Below are 21,943 nucleotides of genomic sequence, written 5' to 3' on the forward strand. Positions count from 1 at the left end.
GTTTGGCTGAGTGCCAGGCACCCCTAGCCTGGCCTCTCAGAGGGAGCAAAGCCACATGCACTTCACCAGCTGCCAACAAACGGCTATCAGTTACGTCACAGGTCTGGTCCCCTGATCCCTCTCTGAGACCTGGCTGTAGTCTTTCTGCTTCTCTTTGTTCTTTAACACGAGGATAAGTTGCATTTATTTGTCTCAGATGGTTATTGAATGTTACATTCTATGGTAGCTTTTAGTGGAATGTCTGGGGCATTTGTGGAATTCCCATTCCCAAAACACGATCTCCCATATTCCTGGCTGCAGCAAAGTGCACAAAAGCTGTAATAGTAATTATGCCGTTCTTCTTCCATGTTTCCTCAATGAGTGAAAAACCTCTTAACATTCTTCAGTCTATTGACTCATCCGTGCGTCAATCTAATGGACATCATTAAAAAAAAAAATCACCAGCAAAATCTGTCAGTTTAAGCTAGATGTTTTTTTGCATGGGGAAACGGATAAACACAATTTGAGAAAATGAATTGCAATTTTTAAAGAAACTGGTTGACTTTGTCTTTTGGCTAGCTGTGGTGGAAAGTAGCAGAGCTACAGCGCTGTTTGTCAGACCGTTAGACACCCGGAAAATGTCTGCAGCATCCAAACGTTTTAGCCTACTAACTAATATGACCACTCTATGGTCTACAAACAACCCCCACAAGCACCACTGGACTCTTCAATATTCAGTAATGCTAATGAGCCAACTTCTGTCTGTAGCGTCCGAACCGTTTGGGCTACAGACTAATATGACCCCACTGTGGAAATGGGAGACTCTCCTGAACACAATGATGAACTGTTTTTGCTCTACGACCCCAACAAGTGTCACGGAACTCATCTGAAGGTAGACCATACAAAGGAATGGAAGTATGAAGGTATTTTTGTGCCATCAAAAATCAAAAGGGTTAAATAGGTGTCCAAAAAAGTACATATTTTGTGAGCTTTCTTATCTACTAGAACCTTATTCATTTATGATTCATTTTGACTTTTTTTTTTGTCATTTATGAATGTGTTATTCGGTGCGAGTCTATGGGTTACAGTAAAGGCCAAATTAAATATTTTATCAAATAACAAAAATATAAAACCTTTTATTTTTTAAATACACACACCTAAAGGGGTCCTACAATTCCAATTCAAATAGCTAAATGATCCATGGTATGACCCCCCCCCCACAACGGCTTAGACTTTTATAGGTTAATGGTGTTTGGTTCTAATTCTGAGTAAAAACTCAACAGTCACTATGAAAGCTCAAACCAAGTTTATTCTTCCCAGAGGGTCAATACAGCTGCATCAGACAAATACATTGTTCACACAAGCACTGATATTTAACCCTTCCTCCTAAGCTGTGGAACCTCCAACACATCTGAGCAGCCAATGCATCTCTGTTGCTCGACAGAACCTTAGTGATATCTGTTCTTCCTCACTTCATCTGACCTGACCTCTAACCCAAAGTGCTCACTCCTTTTATCAATGCCTGCCACGTGATCACTTTCCCTGCACTCAACACATTCCAAGCTTAATAGTACACACTATATACCTTCCTCCTACAGATATCATTAACCTCTGGTGTAGACCCTCTAAACCTAAGCACTCCATATTTCAATAGGATACCTGATAATTAGCCCTATCCCAAGTTTAGGAGTTAGAACCCAGAATCCATCAATGGAAAGGTTTAACAGATGTGTAACAGAATGTTTTATTGCATTATTATTACTGAAAGGCTTCTTTCATTCTTCCCTCAGGGAAGAGATCTCCAAGATCATGTCAAGCTCCTACCTGCGAGGTCTCAACATGGTCTCCTTCTTTGCGGCCAGTAAGATCATAGTCTTCATCACCTTCGCTGTCTACGTCCTCCTGGGGAACACCATCTCAGCCAGCCGGGTGTTTGTGGCAGTGTCTCTATATGGTGCCATCAAGATCACAGTGACCCTCTTCTTCCCACAGGCCATAGAGAAGGTGTTCGAGACCATCATCAGTATCCGCAGGATCAAGGTACAAAATGGCACAAAATGGCTGCTGTGCCGCACCTAGGTGCAATGAGTTATTGTGGTTTAGTAAGGTTTGTTTGGCTGCATCATCTCTCTGTTGACCCACAGAATTTCCTTCTGTTGGAGGAGATTGAGAGACCCAACATGAGATTTACCCCAGAGGAAAAGAAAGACGCCTCTGTTGAGATCAAGGACTTAATTTGCTACTGGGACAAGGTGAATATTCTGGTCAAATGTTGAATGTCCAAATGTTGATATACAAAACAAGAATACGCCTGTCCTGTGTGGTAGTTTCATGTATTGCTATGAAATGTAATTTCTCTCTCTCTCCAGTGTCTGGACACCCCATCTCTCCAGAACCTGTCACTCACAGTGAAGTCGGAGCAACTTGTTGCTGTCATTGGACCTGTGGGGTCTGGAAAGGTCAGAGGTCATACATAGTACACTATATATACAAAAGTATGTGAACACCCCTTCAAATTAGTTGATTCGGCTATTTTGGCCACACCCGTTGCTGACAGGTGTATAAGATCCAGCACACAGCCATGTAATCTCCATAGACAAACATTGGCAGTAGAATGGTCTTACTGAAGAGCTATGTGACTTTCAACGTGGCACCGTCATAGGATGCCACCTTTCCAACAAGTCAGTTCATCAAATTTCTGCCCTGCTAGAGCTGCCCCGGGCAACTGTAAGTGCTGTTATTGTGAAGTGGAAACGTCTAAGAGCAACAATGGCTCAGCTGCGAAGTGGTTGGCCACACAAGCTCACAGAATGGGACCGCTGAGTGCTGAAGCGAGATGTGTAAAAAAAAAAAGTATTTCCTGGGTTGCAACACTCACTACCAAGTTCCAAACTGCCTCTGGAAGCAACGTCATCACAATAACTGTTCATCAGGAGCTTCATGAAATGGGTTTCCATGGCTGAGCAGCTGCACACAAGCCTAAAATCACCATGCGCAATGCCAAGTGTTGGCTGGAGTCGTGTAGTAAAGCTCGCCGCCATTGGACTCTGGAGCAGTGGAAACACACTTCACCATCTGGCAGTCCGACAGACAAATCTGTGTTTGACTGATGCCAGGAGAACGCTACCTGCCCCAATGCATAGTGTCAATGCATGACACTGCCCACGTGCACAATGCGAGGTCCGTACAGAAATGGTTTGTCAAGATCGGTGTGGAAGAACTTGTCAAGCCTGTACAGAGCCCTGACCTCAACCCCATCGAACACCTTTGGGAGGAATTGGAACACCAACTGTGAGCCAGGCCTAATCGCACATCATCACTAATGCTCTTGAGGCTGAATGGAAGCAAGAGTCCAACATCTAGTGGAAAGCCTTCACAGAGGAGTGGAGGCTGTTATAGCAGCAAAAGGGGGGACTCCATATTGATACCCATGGATTTGGAAGGAGGTGTTCGATGAGCAGGTGTCTGAATACTTTGTCATGTAGTGTGTGTGTGTGTGTCAAATATGGTCAAATATGTAGTAAGCCATATCAGCCAGCTCACATGTTTACCAGCCCATCTCCCACAGTCCTCTCTGCTCAGCGCCATCCTGGGGGAGCTGCCTCACGACAAGGGGGTATTGAGGGTCAAAGGTCAGCTGACCTACGCCTCCCAGCAGCCCTGGGTGTTCCCTGGAACCATCCGCAGCAACATCCTGTTTGGCAAAGAGCTCCATCCTCAAAAGTATGAGAAGGTCCTGAGAGCCTGCGCCCTCAAGAGGGTAAGACACACTGAATGGAGCTCTCATGGTATTTATTCTAGGAGCTTTGCAATGGTTTTGTGTTCTGACTGTTAGCCCTTGTCGTCTCTCTTGTCCCTTCTGTGTTCAGGACATGGAGCTGCTGCCAGACGGGGACCTGACAGTGATAGGGGACAGAGGAGCCACCCTCAGTGGGGGACAGAAAGCTAGAGTGAACCTGGCCCGGTAAGACCACAGCTCGACTTCAAACCAGAGTAGAAATGAGTTGAGGTACATTCTATAAATGTGATGAATATCCTCCAGTCTCTATCTGAAAGCCTTGTTGTGTCTCAGGGCTGTGTACCAGGATGCTGATATCTACCTGCTGGACGACCCTCTAAGTGCTGTGGATGCTGAGGTCGGGAGACACCTGTTTGAACAGTGAGTGAACCACAGTTTCAGCTAAACAGGCTGTATTTATTTTACCTTTATTTTACCGGACCCATCCCATTGAGATAAATAATTACTTTACAAGAGAGACAAAATAGCAGCTCAAAGTTGGACCCATTTACAACATAAAACACAACGCCCTACAGTTTAAAAATATGCATTTACACATTGAGCAGCAAGATGATTTGGGGAGGTGTGGTGCAAGTATGAAATTATGACCTCTTCCTAAATATTTGGTGACATGATTAATTTTGCGTATGGTTTCCTAGAAACAAAGGGTGGCTCAGCTAACCCTTTGGCTCAACTTACCCCACTATCCTTTAGTACAACTGAACTACATTCTTCCCAGACTCAGATTAGGTCTACTTACTGGCTGCTTCTTTAGGGCAGGAATGGGTTTTGTAGCATTTACAAGTTAATGGATGTTCAGGGTCATGTGGATTTTTTTTTTTTTTTTTTTTTTTTTTTCACCTTTATTTAACCAGGTAGGCTAGTTGAGAACAAGTTCTCATTTGCAACTGCGACCTGGCCAAGATAAAGCATAGCAGTGTGAACAGACAACACAGAGTTACACATGGAGTAAACAATTAACAAGTCAATAATACAGTAGAAAAAAGGAGAGTCTATATACATTGTGTGCAAAAGGCATGAGGAGGTAGGCAAATAATTACAATTTTGCAGATTAACACTGGAGTGATAAATGATCAGATGGTCATGTACAGGTAGAGATATTGGTGTGCAAAAGAGCAGAAAATAAAATAAATAAAAACAGTATGGGGATGAGGTAGGTAAAAATGGGTGGGCTATTTACCGATAGACTATGTACAGCTGCAGCGATCGGTTAGCTGCTCAGATAGCAGATGTTTGAAGTTGGTGAGGGAGATAAAAGTCTCCAACTTCAGCGATTTTTGCAATTTGGCAACACCTACCCGTAACACGCGCTCCAGCAGGTGTATCTCACTGATCATCCCTAAAGCCAACACCTTATTTGGCCGCCTTTCGTTCCAGTTCTCTGCTGCCTGTGACTGGAACGAAAGGCGGCCAAATAAGGTGTTGGCTTTAGGGATGATCAGTGAGATACACCTGCTGGAGCGCGTGTTACGGGTAGGTGTTGCCATCGTGACCAGTGAACTGAGATAAGGCGGAGCTTTACCTAGCATGGACTTGTAGATGACCTGGAGCCAGTGGGTCTGGCGACGAATATGTAGCGAGGGCCAGCCGACTAGAGCATACAGGTCGCAGTGGTGGGTGGTATAAGGTGCTTTAGTGACAAAACGGATGGCACTGTGATAAACTGCATCCAGTTTGCTGAGTAGAGTGTTGGAAGCAATTTTGTAGATATGATTCTCTGATGTTAGAACAGGCCTTCACCAGAAGTGTGAAACTGCACTTAAATTGTCTGTGTCTGTCTCTCTCCATGTGTCTGTATCCCCATGTGTGTCCAGGTGTATCTGTGGTATTCTGAAGAATAAGCCCCGCATCCTGGTCACCCACCAGTTGCAGTACCTCCAAGCAGCCAACCAGATCCTCGTCCTCAAGGAGGTGTGTTCCTGGCAGGGTTTAACATTCTACACATGCTTTGTAACCTACGTATGACCACAGGTGCATTTGATTACATTTTTACTTTGTTGAGCACATAACACGTCTGCTGTCAATCTTTATGAAAGGAATAGTTCACCCAAAGGCATATGCATTTACATATGAATACAGACTCCAGAAGTTGGGCAGGGTGCGATGTGTGTTTGTGTGTGTGTGTGTCAGGGTCACGTGGTAGCGAGGGGGACATACTCCGAGCTGCAGCACTCTGGGGTTGACTTCACCTCCCTGCTGAAGAGGGACGAGGAGGAGCCACAAACCAACAACAATCACTCAGTGGTCCAACACGCCTTTTCCCAGAACTCAATTTGCTCCTGGAACTCAGTGGTCTCCCACACCTCCTCCATGCACTCTGTTAAAGATGGAGCTGAACAGCTTTCGGTGGGTCCAAACCCCACCCACTTCCTTTCAAGCCCTTAGATACAGTCACAAGGAGGATTTTCATTCTGAAGTGCCCCAGATTGTCTCTCCTTTTAGTTAACAGGGTATTATGTCCATGTCTCCTCCCTGTCCAGACAGTAGCAGAGGAGAGCCGATCGGAGGACAACATCGGCGCCAGCCTCTACTTCAAGTACTTAAACGCAGGAGCCAGCATCCTGGTTATGCTGGGCACAGTCCTCCTCAGTCTCATCGCAGAGGTATTAACACATCCAAAATGTCAGGCAGTGAATAGCCATATGTCACCATTCTACCTCCTAGCATCTACAGTAAATACAAGCATTTTGACTTCTGATAGATGTGTGCAAAATCAAACTCTGAACAGATCAAGGCATTGGAACCAATGACATTGCAATGATCTAACCAACTATAATATAATTTGTCACCCACAGGTAGCGTACGTTCTTCAGGACTGGTGGCTGGCCTATTGGTGAGAAGCATCTATTGTTACAGTAGTTCATTATTTGTTTCACAGTTCAGTTGGACCATAGCAATGTGAATATTCAAATGACAACGCTGACTGTTTGATTGACAGGGCAGGAGAGCAGGAGAAACTCAATATTAATGGCACTGTGATTGTCCAAAATGGCCTCAACATCACTCAAGAATTGGACCTCGGTTTCTATGTGGGCATTTATGCAGGTATACAGAAGAGAATTCCTAAATATACTGAATATTTTCTAAGTAAGTATGAGGTTGTCCCCTTACCTGTGAGGAAGCTTGAGGAAATCGGGTAACGACTGACAAGTCACCTTCTGTGTTCAGGTTTGACTCTGGCCTCGGTCATCTTTGGCTTTGCCAGGAGTCTGGTGATGTTCAATGTGCTGGTGAAAGCTGCTCAGTCTCTGCACAACCGCATGTTCAACTCTATCCTCCGGACACCTGTACGCTTCTTTGATGTCAACCCAATTGGTGAGAAACCCCTCGCATGAAATAGAATCTGTTTGTGTTGTCTTTTTCTTGTTGAGGACAATACAATTTCTTGTAATTTAGTCCTGACCTCCAAAATGCTTTCAAACTGGTTGGGTGAGAGAACAGATGTCATTTCAACATCTAGTTTTGATTTACATTTGGTTGAGTTGTCAATTCAATGTCAATTCAACGAAGGAAGGAAAAAAAATCACTCATTGTATTTAGGTTAAAAGTTGGGTGGAGAAAAAAATACTAAATTCCTTTAAATTTGTTAGGAATTGAAAACTGGTCAAGTTGTGGAGAAATGCTAGATGCAAAATATAAGACAAACAACTTCTATATTTAAAAGGTTTAATAGACAAATGTTCCTCTAAGAGGTTCGCAGCAAATCTCTCCCCCTCCAGAGGAGAGGGTCGGAACTACATACTTACCTGTTCGCTGTTTCACCCTTCCGTGTCTCGTGCCAAAGCATTAAATCAAGGCTGAGACCTTGGGGATTATACAGATTATACATTTGAAACTTAATTGTTTAGGACACCCCCATGGTCGATTTTAATGCCTCAGGGGCCCAGATGCCAGACCTGATTTGCCTTAGAGGCCAAATTCCAATAGGGAATAGTCATCCAAAAATAGCGTTCTTACCAGGTGACGACTTTTTTCAAATCCAATCAGTTTTCCACGTTTAGTAAATGTCATCACATTGAATTGGTAAACAATTTTATTTTATATTTTTTTAACCCCCTTTTTCCTCCCCAATTTCGTGGTATCCAATTGTTTTAGTAGCTACTATCTTGTCTCATCGCTACAACTCCCGTACGGGCTCGGGAGAGACGAAGGTTGAATGTCATGCGTCCTCCGATACACAACCCAACCAAGCCGCACTGCTTCTTAACACAGCGCGCATCCAACCCGGAAGCCAGCAATGTGTCGGAGGAAACACCGTGCATCTGGCAACATGGGGTTAGCGTGCACTGCGCCCGGCCCGCCACAGGAGTCGCTGGTGCGACTGGATATCCCTACCGGCCAAACCCTCCCTAACCCAGACGACGCTATGCCAATTGTGCGTCACCCCACGGACCTCCCGGTCGCGGCCGATTACGACAGAGCCTGGGCGCGAACCCAGAGTCTCTGGTGGCACAGCTGGCGCTGCAGTACAGCGCCCTTAACCACTGCTCCACCCGGGAGGCTAAACAATGTTGATTTAACCCGTTTTTGCACAGTGGATTACTTTCTCTTGTTCTGTCACAGGAAGAATTCTCAACAGGTTCTCCAAGGACATCAGCCAGCTGGATTCCATGTTACCTAATACCTTTGTTGACTTCAGTCAGGTAAGTGAGTGTATAGCCCTAGCGGGGAACATCTATTTATTTTGTCAGGAGGATATAGATTTCCCAATCCATTATCTATATTACATAAATCTTTTCTTCTCTTCATGTCTCCTGGGCGTATTCGATCTTGCCACAGTCGATCCTGCAGAATATCGGCGTAGTGGTGGTGGCAGCCTCCGTTATGCCCTGGATCCTCATCCCTGTGGTTCCTCTTCTCATCATATTCCTGTTCCTGAGACGCTACTTCCTGCAGACATCACGGGACGTCAAACGCCTGGAGTCCACCAGTGAGTGACAGGACTGACTGGGACAGGGGAGGCATGGGACAAATGATAATTGTACATTTTCTCTATTAATGTGTACGATTTCCTTTTGTGTCTGCAGGCGTGTGTAAGTTGATGTATTTCCTGTGTTCTGCAGCTCGGAGTCCTGTCTTCTCCCACCTGTCCTCGTCCCTCCAAGGTCTGTGGACGATCCGAGCCTTCGGAGCCGAGGAGAGATTCCAGAACACCTTTGACGCTCATCAGGATCTGCACTCAGAATCTTGGTTCCTATTCCTGGTCACCTCTCGATGGTTCGCTCTCCGACTGGATGGAATCTGCGCAGCCTTTGTCACTGTCACTGCCTTCGGCTGCCTCTTCCTCAGAGATGGTAAGAGGATAAATTATTATGGCTTCATTACACAAGCTGGTAGAAATCAATGTTGGTTGCATATGACATAAAACAAATTGAATGAGGTTGGATAATCTTTCTGATCAAAGTCTTTGGCTCATTGCCTGTTCCCTAGCAACAACTTGTATTACACTTGGTGCCAAACAGTTATCCAAGCTACGCTGTCAAAAGATTTAGAACACCTACTCATTCAATGGTTTTTCTTAATTTTTTACTATTATCTACTTTGTAGAATAATAGTGAAGACTTCAAATCTATGAAATAACATATGGAATCTTGTAGTAACCAAAAAAGTGTTAAACAAATCAAAATATTTTATATTTGAGATTCTTCAAATAGCCACCCTTTGCCTTGATGACCGCTTTGCACACTCTTGGCATTCTCTCAACCGGCTTCATGAGGTAGTCACCAGGAATGCATTTCAATTAACAGGTGTGCATTCTTAGGTTAATTTGTGTAATTTCTTTCCTTAACTTCTTGACGCTACCCATCCCATTAGCTGGATAATTTTCGTCAGCAACCGCTGAATAGCATAGCGCCACAGTCAAATAATATTACAATAAAATATTAATATTCATGAAATCACAAGTGCAATATTGCAAAACACAGCTTAGCCTTTTGTTAATCCACCTGTCGTCTCAGATTTTAAAATTATGCTTTACAGCGAAAGCAATCCAAGCGTTTGTGTAAGTTTATCGATAGCAAAACATAACATTATGTACACTAAGCATTAAGTAGCTAGGTCACGAAAATCAGAAAAGCAATCAAATTAATCGCTTACCTTTGATCTTTGGATGTTTTCACTCACGAGACTCCCAGATACACAACAAATGTTCCTTTTGTTCCATAAAGATTATTTTTATATCCAAAATAGCTCCGTTTGTTTGTCGCGTTATGTTCAGAAATCCACAGGAAAGAGCGGTCACGACAACGCAGACGTATATTCCAAATAATATCCATAATGTCCACAGAAACATGTCAAATGTTTTTTATAATCAACCCTCAGGTTGTTTTTAAAATATATATTCAATAATATATCAACAGGGTGTGTAGGTTTTTCAATAACACCGGGAGAAACAATGGCCGCTTTACTCTGTAGCGCAAAACTCACTCGGATAGCCCCCACCTATCCACTTACGCAATATGGTCTTTCATGCTCATTTTTCAAAATAAAAGCCTGAAACTATGCCTAAAGACTTGACACCTTAGGGATGCCATAGAAAAAGGAATCTGGTTGATATCCCTTTAAATGGAGGATAGGCATGCATAGGAACAGAGGTTTCAAAATAAGAGACACTTCCTGATTGGATTTTCCTCAGGTTTTCGCCTGCAATATCAGTTCTGTTATTCTCACAGACAATATTTTTTACAGTTTTGGAAACTTTAGAGTGTTTTCTATCCTAATCTGACAATTATATGCATATTCTAGTTTCTGTGGCTGAGAAATAGGCCGTTTCAAATGGGTACTTTTTTTTGCCAAAAACAAAAATACTGCCCCCTACACGCAAAAGGTTAATGCGTTTTAGCCAATCAGTTGTGTTGTGACAAGGTAGGGGTGGTATACAGAAGATAGCCCTATTTGGTAAAAGACCAAGTCCATATTATGGCAAGAACAGCTCCAAAAAAAGCAAAGAGAAACGACAGTCCATCTTTACTTTAAGACATGAAGGTTAGTCAATACGGAAAATTTCAAGAACTTTGAAAGTTTCTTCAAGTGCAGTCGCAAAAATCATCAAGCACTATGATGAAACTGGCTCTCATGCGGACCGCCACAGAAAAGGAAGACCCAAAGTTACCTCTACTGCAGAAGATAAGTTCATTAGAGTTACCAGCCTCAGAAATTGAAGCCCAAATAAATGCTTCAGAATTCAAGTAACATACATCTCAACATTAACTGTTCAGAGGAGACTGTGTGAATCAGGACGTCATGGTCAAATTGCTGTAAAGAAACCACTATTAAAAGGACACCAATAATAAGAAGAGACTTGTTTGGGCTAAGAAACACGAGCAATGGACATTAGACTGATGGAAATTTGTCCTCTGATCTGGAGTCCAAATTGGACATTTTTAGTTCCAACCGCCGTGTCTTTGTGGGACGCGGTGTGGGTGAACGGCTGATCTCCGCATGTGTATTTCCCACCGTAGAATGGAGGAGGAGGAGTGATGGTGTTGGGGTGCTTTGCTGGTGACACTGATTTATTTAGAATTAAAAAGGCACACTTAACCAGCATGGCTACCACAGCATTCTGCAGCGATCTGCCATCCCATCTGGTTAGGGCTTAGTGGGACTATCATTTTGTTTTTCAACCAGACAATGACCCAACACACCTCCAGACTGTGTAAGGGCTATTTGACCAAGAAGGAGAGGGGTGGAGTGCTGCATCAGATGAACTGGCCTCCACAATCCCCCGATCGCAACCAAATTGAGATGGTTTGGATAAGTCGGGACGTAGAGTGAAGGAAAAGCAGCAAACAAGTGTTCAGCATATGTGGGGACTCCTTCAAGAAAAGCATTCCAGGTGAAGCTGGTTGAGAGAATACCTAGAGTGTGCAAAGCTGTCAAAGGCAAAGGGTGGCTATTTGAAGAATATAAAATATATTTTGATTTGTTTAACACTTTTTTGGTTACTACATGATTCCATGTCTTCACTATGATTCTAAAGAAAAATCCCTTGAATGAGTAGGTGTCCTAAAACTTTTGACCACTAGTGTATGTCAAACATAATAAGAACGTTTCATGAAATCAAATAAAATCGAATCAAAATAATTGTATTTGTTACATGCTTCATATAAAAACAGGTGTAGACTAACAGTGAAATGCTTACTTACAGGCCCTGCCCAACAATGCAGAGAAAAGAGAAATAATAGAAAAGTAATAATAAATACCTTGATGTACATATACAGTGCATTCAGGAAAATATTCAGACACGTTCACTTCACGTTACAGCCTTATTCTAAAATGGATGAAATCAATTTTCCCCCTCAATCTACACACAATTTCCCATAATGACAAAGCAAAAACAGGTTTCTATACATTTTTGCAAATGTATTAAATTGAAAACATACCTTACATAAGACCCTTTGCTATGAGACTCGAATTGAGCTCCGGTGCATCCTGTTTTCATTCATCATCCTTGATGTTTCTACAACTTGATTGGAGTCCACCTGTGGTAAATTCAATTGATTGGACATGATTTGGAAAGGCACACACCTGTTTATATAGTTGAAGTCGGAAGTTTACATACACCAATAATCCTAGTAAAAAATTCCCTGTCTTAGGTCAGTTAGGATCACCACCTTATTTTAAGAATGTGAAATGTCAGAATAATAGTGATTTATTTCAGCTTTCATCACATTCCCAGTGGGTCAGAAGTTTACATACTCAATTAGTATCGCCTTTAATACTTCTTAAGGCTAGGGGGCAGTATTTTGTCTTCCGGATGAAAAGCATGCCCAAAGTAAACTGCCTGCTACTCAGGCCCAGAAGCTAGGATATGCACATTATTAGTAGATTTGGATAGAAAACACTCTGAAGTTTCTAAAACTGTTTGAATAATGTCTGTGTATAACAGAACTGATTTGGCAGGCGAAACCCCGAGCACAATCCATCCAGGGAAATTTCAGGTGAATGTGTTTTCCATTCGCTTTCCATGGAAAACTATATTTGAGGAACCTGGTTGCAGTTCCTATGGCTTCCACTAGATGTCAAGTCTTTTGTAATTGGTCAATGTTTTTCTTTTGAGAAATTAAGAAGTAGTCCTGTTATTTCCATGTGTCACTCCAGGTGGACTGTACTGTTTTGGTGCGCGCGACCTGGAGCTTACTTCACGTTTTCGTCTGGTATTGAACACAGTTTATCCCGTTTTAGCCTGTTATGGCTGCAATCCCGATACCGGGATCGATATGACAACTACCAGTGAAAATAGAGGGCGCCAAAATTCAAATCACAGAAATCTCATAATTACAATTCCTAAAACATACATGTGTCTTACAGTGGGGCAAAAAGGTATTTAGTCAGCCACCAATTGTGCAAGTTCTCCCACTTAAAGATGAGAGGCCTGTAATTTATCATAGGTACACTTCAACTATGACAGACAAAATGAGAAAAAAAATCCAGAAAATCACAGTAGGATTTTTAATTAATTTATTTGCAAATTATGGTGGAAAGTAAGTATTTGGTCAATAAACTTTTGTTATCTCAATACTTTGTTATATACCCTTTGTTGGCAATGACAGAGGTCAAACGTTTTCTGTAAGACTTCACAAGGTTTTCACACACTGTTGCTGGTATTTTGGCCCATTCCTCCATGCAGATCTCCTCTAGAGCAGTGATGTTTTGGGGCTGTTGCTGGGCAACATGGACTTTCAACTCCCTCCAAAGATTTTCTATGGGGTTAAGATCTGGAGACTGGCTAGGCCACTCCAGGACCTTGAAATGCTTCTTACGAAGCCACTCCTTCATTGCCTGGGCGGTGTGTTTGGGATCATTGTCATGCTGAAAGACCCAGCCACGTTTCATCTTCAATGCCCTTGCTGATGGAAGGAGGTTTTCACTCAAAATCTCACGATACATGGCCCCATTCATTCTTTCCTTTACACGGATCAGTCGTCCTGGTCCCTTTGCAGAAAAACAGCCCCAAAACATGATGTTTCCACCCCCATGCTTCACAGTAGGTATGGTATTCTTTGTCCTCCTAACACGACGAGTTGAGTTTTTACCAAAAAGTTCTATTTTGGTTTCATCTGACCATATGACATTCTTCCAATCTTCTTCTGGATCATCCAAATGCTCTCTAGCAAACTTCAGACGGGCCTGGACATGTACTGGCTTAACCAGGGGGACACGTCTGACACTGCAGGATTTGAGGCCCTGGCGGCGTAGTGTGTTACTGATGGTAGGCTTTGTTACTTTGGTCCCAGCTCTCTGCAGGTCATTCACTAGGTCCCCCCGTGTGGTTCTGGGATTTTTGCTCACCGTTCTTGTGATCATTTTGACCACATGGGGTGAGATCTTGCGTGGAGCCCCAGATCGAGGGAGATTATCAGTGGTCTTGTATTTCTTCCATTTCCTAATAATTGCTCCCACAGTTGATTTCTTCAAACCAAGCTGCTTACCTATTGCAGATTCAGCCTGGTGCAGGTCTACAATTTTGTTTCTGGTGTCCTTTGACAGCTCTTTAGTCTTGGCCATAGTGGAGTTTGGAGTGTGACTGTTTGAGGTTGTGGACAGGTGTCTTTTTATACGGATAACAAGTTCAAATAGGTGCCATTAATACAGGTAACGAGTGGAGGACAGAGGAGCCTCTTAAAGAAGAAGTTACAGGTCTGTGAGAGCCAGAAATCTTGCTTGTTTGTAGGTGACCAAATACTTATTTTCCACCATAATTTGCACATAAATTCATTAAAAATTCTACAATGTGATTTTCTGGATTTTTTTTCTTCTAATTTTGTCTGTCATAGTTGAAGTGTACCTATGATGAAAATTACAGGCCTTTCATCTTTTTAAGTGGGAGAACTTGCACAATTGGTGGCTGACTAAATACTTTTTTGCCCCACTGTATATCATTTTAAAGCTATTCTCATTGTTAATCCCACCAAAGTGTCTGATTTCAAGTAGTATTTTCAGCGAAAGCACCACAAACGATTGTTAGGTCTCCACCAAACCACAATAAGCACAGCCATTTTCCAGCAAAATATAACATTCACAAAAACTAGAAATAAAGATAATTCAAGGTTAGTGATTAATTTTATCTTCATCAGATGACACTCATAGGACTTCATGTTACACAATACATGCATGTTTTGTTTGATAAAGTTTATATTTATATTTAAAAAATCTGAGTTTACATTGGAGCGTTAGATTCACTAGTTCCAAAAACATCAAGTGATTTTGCATAGCCACATCATTCAACAGAAATACTCTTCATAAATGTAGATGATAATATAGTTATACACATGGAATTATAGATATACCTCTTCTTAATGCAACCGCTGTGTCAGATTTTTAAAAAACCTTACGGAAAAAGAAATGCATGCAATAATCTGAGACGGCGCTCAAAAGTAAAAACACCACAGCCGCAACATGAACAAGTAATTACATGATAAATATTCCCTTACCTTTGATCTACATCAGAAAGCACTCCAGGAATCCCAGGTCCACAATAAATGTCTGTTTTGTTCGAAAATGTCTGTTATTTATGTCCAAATACCTTATTTTGTTAGCGCGTTTGGTATACATATCCAATCGCTAATTCTGGTCAGCGTTATATCGGACAAAAACTTCAAAAAGTGATATTACCGGTCGAAGAAACATTTCAAACTAAGTACAGAATCAATCATTAGGATGTTTTTAACGTATAGCTTCAATAAAGTTCCAACCGGAGTATTCCTTCTTGTCTTCGTGGAACGCAAGTGACTACCATGAGGAAAAAGTGCGATCACAAAATGGCTGCTTGATGGACATCTGATATATTCTTCTCTCATTCACTCCCACAACAACATAGAAGCCTCATTATAATTTCTATTGAAGGTTGACATCTAGTGGAACCCCTAGGCAGTGCAACATCATTCATATCTCAAGGGGATTTCATTGGGGACTGGTGAATACATACAAGCTCAGATTTCTGACTTCCTGTTTTGATTTCAACTCAGGATTTTGCCTGCCAAAATGAGTTTTCTATCCAATACTAACAATACTATGCAAATATTAGCAACAATGACTGAGGAGCAGGCCGTTTTGATATGGGCACCTTTCATCCAAGCTACTCAATACTGCCCCTGCAGCCATAAAAAGTTCAATTGTATCGATTATTTACGTTTTAGGATACCGAAGGTTGGATTAGGAAAGTTGTTTGAAATGTTTGGACCAAGTTTACAGGTAACTTATTAGATACTTCGTAGGCATGTTGGGTGAGTTGAACCAGTGTATTTCTGAATCAAACGCGCCAAATAAATTGACATTTTAGGGATATAAAGAAGGAATTTATCGCACAAAATGATGATTTGGGATGTTTCTGGGACATTTTGGAGTGCCAACAGAAGAAGATCTTCAAAGGTAAGGCATGAATTATATCGTTAAATCTTTTATGTAGCACCTGCCTGGTTGAAATATGATTTTCATGTGTTGATATGCGGGGCTCTGTCCTCAGATAATTGCATGGTCTGCTTTCGCTGTAAAGCCTTTTTGAAATCTGACACTGCGGCTCGATTAACAAGAAGTTAAGCTGTATTTTAATGTATAACACTTGTATGTTCTATGAATTCTTATGAGTATTTCTGTTTTTGAATTTGGCACGCTGCAATTTCACTGGATGTTGTCAAATCGATCCCGCTAAAGGGATTGGCGTGCGAAGGGATCCATAAGAGGTTAACTACTTAGCACTCTTATGGATTTGGGAGGAAACTGTTCAGGGGCCTGTTGGTTCCAGACTTGGTGGATCGGTAGTGCTTGCCTTGCAATAAGGAGAAGTCTTTGACATGGGTGGCTGGAGTCTGACAATTTTTAGGCCCTTCCTCTGACACTGCCTGGCATAGAGGTTCTGGGTGGCAGGGAGCTCGGCACTGGGCCTTACGCACTACCCTCTGTAGCGCCTTGCAGTCAGATGCCAAGCAGCTGCCATACCAAGTGGTGATGCAGTCAGTGAAGATGGTCTCAATGGTACAGTTGTAGAACCTTTTGCGCATCAGAGGACCCATGCTAAATCTTTTTAGTCTCCTGAGGGAGACCAGGTGTTGTCATGCCCTTTTCACGACTGTGTTGGTGTGTGTGGACCATGATAGATCCTTAATGATGTGGACACAGAGGGAACTTCAAGCTCTCGACCCGCTCCAGTACAGCCTCGTCGATGGGGGTGTGCTCAGCCTTCCGTTTCCTGTAGTCTATGATCAGGTCCTTTGTCTTGCTGATGTTGAGGGAGAGGTTGTTGTTCTGGCACCACACTGCCAGGTCTCTGACCTCTTCCCAATAGGCTGTCTCATCATTGTCGGTGATCAGGCTTACCGCCATCGTGTTGTCAACTTAATGATGGTGCTGGAATTGTGTGCGGCCACACAGTCATGATTGAACGGAGTACAGGAGGGGACTAAGCACGCACCCCTGAGGGGCCCCTGTGTTGAGGGTTAGTGTGTTGTTGCATACCCTCACCGCCTGGGGGCGGCCTGTCAAGGAGTCCAGGTTCCAGTTACAGAGGGAGGTGTTCAGTCCCAGGGTCCTTAGCTTATTGATGAGCTTGGAGGGTATGATGATGTTGAGCCCTGAGCTGTAGTCAATGAACAGCATTCTCACATTGGTGTTCCTTCTTGTCCAGGTGGGAAAGGGCAGTGTGGAGTGCAATAGAGATTGCGTCATCTGTGGATCTGTTGGAGTGGTATGCAAATTAGTTGGGTCCAGGGTGTCTGGGATGATGGTGTTGATGTGAGCCATGAGCAGCCTTTTAAAGCATTTAAGGCTACAGATACGAGTGCTACAGGCCATAGTAATTTAGACAGGGTACCTTGGTGTTCTTGGGCACAGGGATTATGGTGGTCTGCTTGAAATATAGGCATTACAGACTAGATCAGGGAAAGGTTGAAAATATCAGTGAAGACACTTGCCAGCTGGTCAGCGCATGCTCGGAGTACACGTCCTGGTAATCCGTCTGGCCCTGCGGCCTTGTGAATATTAACCTGTTTAAAGTTCTTACTCACATCGGCTACGGAGAGTGTGATCAGTCGTCCGGAACAGCTGGTGCTCTCATGCATGATTCAGTGTTGCTTGCCTTGAAGGCATTTCGATCGTTTGGTAGGCTTGCATCACTGGGCAGCTCGCAGCTGGGTTTCCCTTTGTAATCAGTGATCGTTTGCAAGCCCTGCCACATCCGACCAGTGCCAGAGGATTTGATCTTAGTGCTGTATTGACGGCTCGACTGAGGTTGCTGCGGGATTTCTTATAAGCGTACGGATTAGTGTCCGGCTCCTTGAAAGGGACAGTTCTAGCCTTTAGCTGAATGCGGATGCTGTCTGTAATCCATGGCGTCTGGTTGTTGACATGCTGTGTAGCCAATGAATTGAGTAAATGTTCAAATCAGGGCTGGAGGCGGGAGCTGTGGGTTTGGTGTTGTCCTACGCAGTCACCCTTCTTGGGAACTTCCAATGGACCATTCGTCAGAGTGCGGAGATGGAGAACATGGTAAGATCACGTCAAAGTCCTAACTCTGGTATTGTCCCTCCCCCAGCTCCCCAGGTCCAGGACCTTTTACAGTATCTGAAAGATTTTACCTGGGAATGAATTTCCACAGGGAAAATAATCAAACCCAGAGATCTGCGCCAGTGACCTGTAGAAATAAGATTCATTAGAATCAGAAGGGTTTTAGTTGCATCATGTCATTCAGGAATGTTCAGCTGAAACAGCTCACTTAAGAATGTAGCGTGTGGAATTTAAGTTCTTTAAAGATTTATAATTTAGTGCTGAGAAGCCATACTAGCATTAGACCAAGGTTAACCACGTTCCCAGCCTCAAAGAGTAGGCTGGTAAATGAGATTAGAACCAGGTTTGTTTGATTGACATGGTTATTTATTTACCATCCTCAGATGACGTCAGTGGAGAGGGTGGTGGAGTACACAGAGCTGGAGAGTGAAGCACCCTGGGAAACCCAGAAGCGTCCTCCTCCTGAGTGGCCGAGCAAAGGCCTCATCACCTTTGACCGAGTCAGCTTCTCCTACAGCTCAGACGGACCTGTGGTCCTGAAGGACATGAAGGCCATGTTCAGGCCCAAAGAAAAGGTTGGCATCGTGGGCAGGACGGGTGCGGGGAAAAGCTCCCTGGTATCGGCGCTCTTCCGCCTGGCAGAGCCAGAGGGCAGGATCTACATTGATGGAGTTCTGACCTCCGAGATCGGCCTCCATGACCTGCGCCAGAAGATGTCCATCATACCTCAGGTAGCTACTGTTGGTGGGTCTTCTGTGGCTGCTCTGTCCCTTAGTCCTTCTGAATGTAGTAAAGGAAAGGCTTCTAGTTCAGATATGGCTCTGTTAGAGCTTATTACATTTTTCTGCTTGTGGCCCCTCTGTTCTGCAGGACCCAGTGCTTTTCACCGGCACCATGAGGAAGAACCTGGACCCTTTCAGCCAGCACACAGACGAGGACCTGTGGAACGCTCTCCAAGAGGTACTGCTCCTCAGACTTCTATTGATACAGTAACGGGACATACTCTCACGTATTGACATACAGGTTAATGTGTGTTTTTGGTGGCATTGATCAGGCTCTTACTCCAGTAACTTTCCTCTCCAGGTCCAGCTGAAGTCTGTGGTGGAGGAGCTGCCCAATAAGATGGAGACAGTTCTGGCCGAGTCGGGCTCCAACTTCAGTGTGGGTCAGAGGCAGCTGGTCTGTCTGGCCCGGGCCGTCCTGAGGAAAAACCGCATCCTCATCATAGACGAGGCCACAGCCAACGTGGACCCCAGGTACAGAGCTGCCTCTCACACACACACAGTCTGTCCTTTAGGCAGCTGATGTGCTTTGAGTGGGCGGCATCTAGTAGTCAATGAAAGCGTGATTGTGTTTCTTTATCCTGGTTGTGTCTTTCCTGAACTGTTTGTCTGTCTGTGTTCGTAGAACAGACGAGCTGATCCAGAAGACGATACGAGACAAGTTCAGGGAGTGCACCGTTCTCACCATCGCCCACCGCCTCAACACCATCATAGACAGCGACCGCATTCTGGTGAGAGCTCTTCCCATCAAATAGATGTATATCTGTCACACGCACACACCTCATCAGTCATGTATATATGAGATAAAAAAACGAGACTGAGCAGGTTGAGAGATGTACTTTTATTCACTTTCATTTCAGGTTGATCTGAGATCTTATCCTATATTTGTTTAGTGAAATGAGTTTACCCTGTTTACACTTCTCTGAAGGTGCTGAGTAATTCAGCCAGTGAAGAGTGAAGTAGGGTTACTCTATTGTAAACAGCGCAAGATCAGTGGTCCCCAAACTATGCGGAGCACCCGAGGGGGTCCCCCCACCCCAAAAAATTGTTAAGGAACAGTCTGAATTTAAACTTAATCCTGGAAGTTGTAATAGTAGAATGCACAAGGTGCAATTTCGAAATTGGGTAGTGCATCAGCAGTTTTCCTCGACGTGACAGACATTGCAGACCTTAGAGCTATTTATAACTTGTCAGAAATGTCCAGATCATCTAGGCCATGTCAGCTAAAGTTTTTTAGCCTATTGATTCCCATGGCAAAATGAAGAATTGCAGGAAATACGGTAAATAAGAGGGGTGTGAACAGTTTATGAACAGTGCCCTTGCCCATAGAAAGACGGGGTGTTCCACAATGCTGGAAGGGGGGCCTGAGTGAAAGTTTGGGAACCCCATATTTCACTACAGACCAGTTTAGCCAGGTTGAATTACTGACTTTTGACCCTGCCTTCAGGTGCTAGGCGCTGGTATGATCCAGGAGTTTGACGAGCCGTACGTCCTGCTTCAGAACCAGGAGAGTGCCCTCTACAGGATAGTCCAGCAGACGGGCAAGGCTGAGGCAGCTTCCCTGCTGGAATCAGCCAAACAGGTGAGCACTGACACTGCATCCCAACACAGCACACACATTCTCTCAACCTAACTTGATTTCTTTACCAATTCACAATGTTTTCATTCAGGCATATATGAACAACGGCAACAGCCATGGTCCAAAAATGGCCAACGGAGTGGTGGTCTTCTTTGAGACGGCTGTGTGACGGTGCAGGGACGAGCAGAAAGAGATATCTGCCCAATTTTATATTTTTTCCAATCACATAAGATCTTTTCCAGAGCTGATTGGTCAAAAGGAAAAAAGCTGAAATGCTTTAATGCATAAGTTGTTTGCATGCAAAATCAGGAAAGATTTATGGAACTGTATTTCCTTATTGACACTTTGCTGATGTGTGTTGCATCTTTAATACACAACAATGGAAGTAGCATTGCATTTTCATACTTTGTGCCTCAAATCGTTCACTATTTGAACTGCTGCTACTCCTATTGATTTATCTTACTGCACAGGGTACACTATCCTGACATGCTGCACTGTCTCTGCAATCACTTTACTGGGCAATGGAACTAATTGGCGTGTGTATTCATATACTATAAATGCAACGGAAAATTACACTTCACCATTGTACGCACATGAAAAGACATGCTGTCATTATACTATAAGGGATTTTTGAAAATTTCTTGACCAAAGTGAGTCTCACGTTGTTTACATGAGTGATGGTTGTAAGGGCAGATCTAGATCATTTAAAAGCAGGAATACCTACCTATCAATGTATTGAACTACAAACGTGTCCCCTAATGAGGCCGTATGGAGACCTTTGATTTTTTTCAAACTACATTGAGTCCATTGGTTTTTAAATGTTTTCGTAGTGGATGTAAGTTTTCCCAAAGGCATTCTTATGTACCAATAGCAACAGTACCTATTTTTTACAAGTTTCAGATATTGATTTTCCTTACATAGAAGTTTGTACAATAATATTGTGAAATTGTATTTTAATAAAAACTTAAGTCTTCCTGGCTGATGTTTTGGTCACTTTTGAATGCTAGTGGTGCTTTCACTCTAGTGGTAGCATGAGACGGAGTCTACAATCCACACAAGTGGCTCAGGTAGTGCAGCTCATCCAGGATGGCACATCAATGCGAGCTGTGGCAAGAAGGTTTGCTGTGTCCGTCAGCGTAGTGTCCAGAGCATGGAGGCGCTACCAGGAGACAGGCCAGTACATCAGGAGACGTGGAGGAGGCCGTAGGAGAGCAACAACCCAGCAGCAGGACCGCTACCTCCGCCTTGCTTTGTGCAAGGAGGAGCAGGAGGAACACTGCCAGAGCCCTGCAAAATGACCTCCAG

General features: G+C 43.5%; 1 protein-coding gene across 3 annotated transcripts in view; it reads left to right on the plus strand.

Moving 5' to 3' along the window:
- The window catches only part of LOC110528799 (multidrug resistance-associated protein 4), a 43,368-nt gene extending 21,753 nt beyond the window's left edge, over positions 1 to 21,615 (plus strand). For 2 of the 3 annotated variants that reach the window (XM_036982830.1, XM_036982831.1), the window contains exons 8-29: positions 1,770 to 2,019; positions 2,124 to 2,231; positions 2,349 to 2,438; positions 3,548 to 3,739; positions 3,849 to 3,943; positions 4,052 to 4,138; positions 5,593 to 5,689; positions 5,909 to 6,124; positions 6,259 to 6,381; positions 6,574 to 6,611; positions 6,717 to 6,823; positions 6,947 to 7,093; positions 8,342 to 8,421; positions 8,558 to 8,708; positions 8,842 to 9,072; positions 18,159 to 18,259; positions 18,661 to 19,008; positions 19,148 to 19,237; positions 19,361 to 19,533; positions 19,685 to 19,790; positions 20,507 to 20,641; positions 20,730 to 21,615. In XM_036982830.1, the coding sequence (XP_036838725.1) occupies positions 1,770 to 2,019; positions 2,124 to 2,231; positions 2,349 to 2,438; positions 3,548 to 3,739; positions 3,849 to 3,943; positions 4,052 to 4,138; positions 5,593 to 5,689; positions 5,909 to 6,124; positions 6,259 to 6,381; positions 6,574 to 6,611; positions 6,717 to 6,823; positions 6,947 to 7,093; positions 8,342 to 8,421; positions 8,558 to 8,708; positions 8,842 to 9,072; positions 18,159 to 18,259; positions 18,661 to 19,008; positions 19,148 to 19,237; positions 19,361 to 19,533; positions 19,685 to 19,790; positions 20,507 to 20,641; positions 20,730 to 20,807 (3,043 nt within the window). In that variant the 3' untranslated portion in view covers positions 20,808 to 21,615. Of the gene's footprint in view, positions 1 to 1,769; positions 2,020 to 2,123; positions 2,232 to 2,348; positions 2,439 to 3,547; positions 3,740 to 3,848; positions 3,944 to 4,051; positions 4,139 to 5,592; positions 5,690 to 5,908; positions 6,125 to 6,258; positions 6,382 to 6,573; positions 6,612 to 6,716; positions 6,824 to 6,946; positions 7,094 to 8,341; positions 8,422 to 8,557; positions 8,709 to 8,841; positions 9,073 to 18,158; positions 18,260 to 18,660; positions 19,009 to 19,147; positions 19,238 to 19,360; positions 19,534 to 19,684; positions 19,791 to 20,506; positions 20,642 to 20,729 lie in introns of those variants that run through there. The other variant, XM_036982832.1, reaches the window with a different exon arrangement.
- Positions 21,616 to 21,943: the final 328 nt, after the last annotated feature.

The sequence above is a fragment of the Oncorhynchus mykiss genome, chromosome 7 (genome assembly GCF_013265735.2).
Source record: "Oncorhynchus mykiss isolate Arlee chromosome 7, USDA_OmykA_1.1, whole genome shotgun sequence".
NCBI classification, from domain to species: domain Eukaryota; kingdom Metazoa; phylum Chordata; class Actinopteri; order Salmoniformes; family Salmonidae; genus Oncorhynchus; species Oncorhynchus mykiss.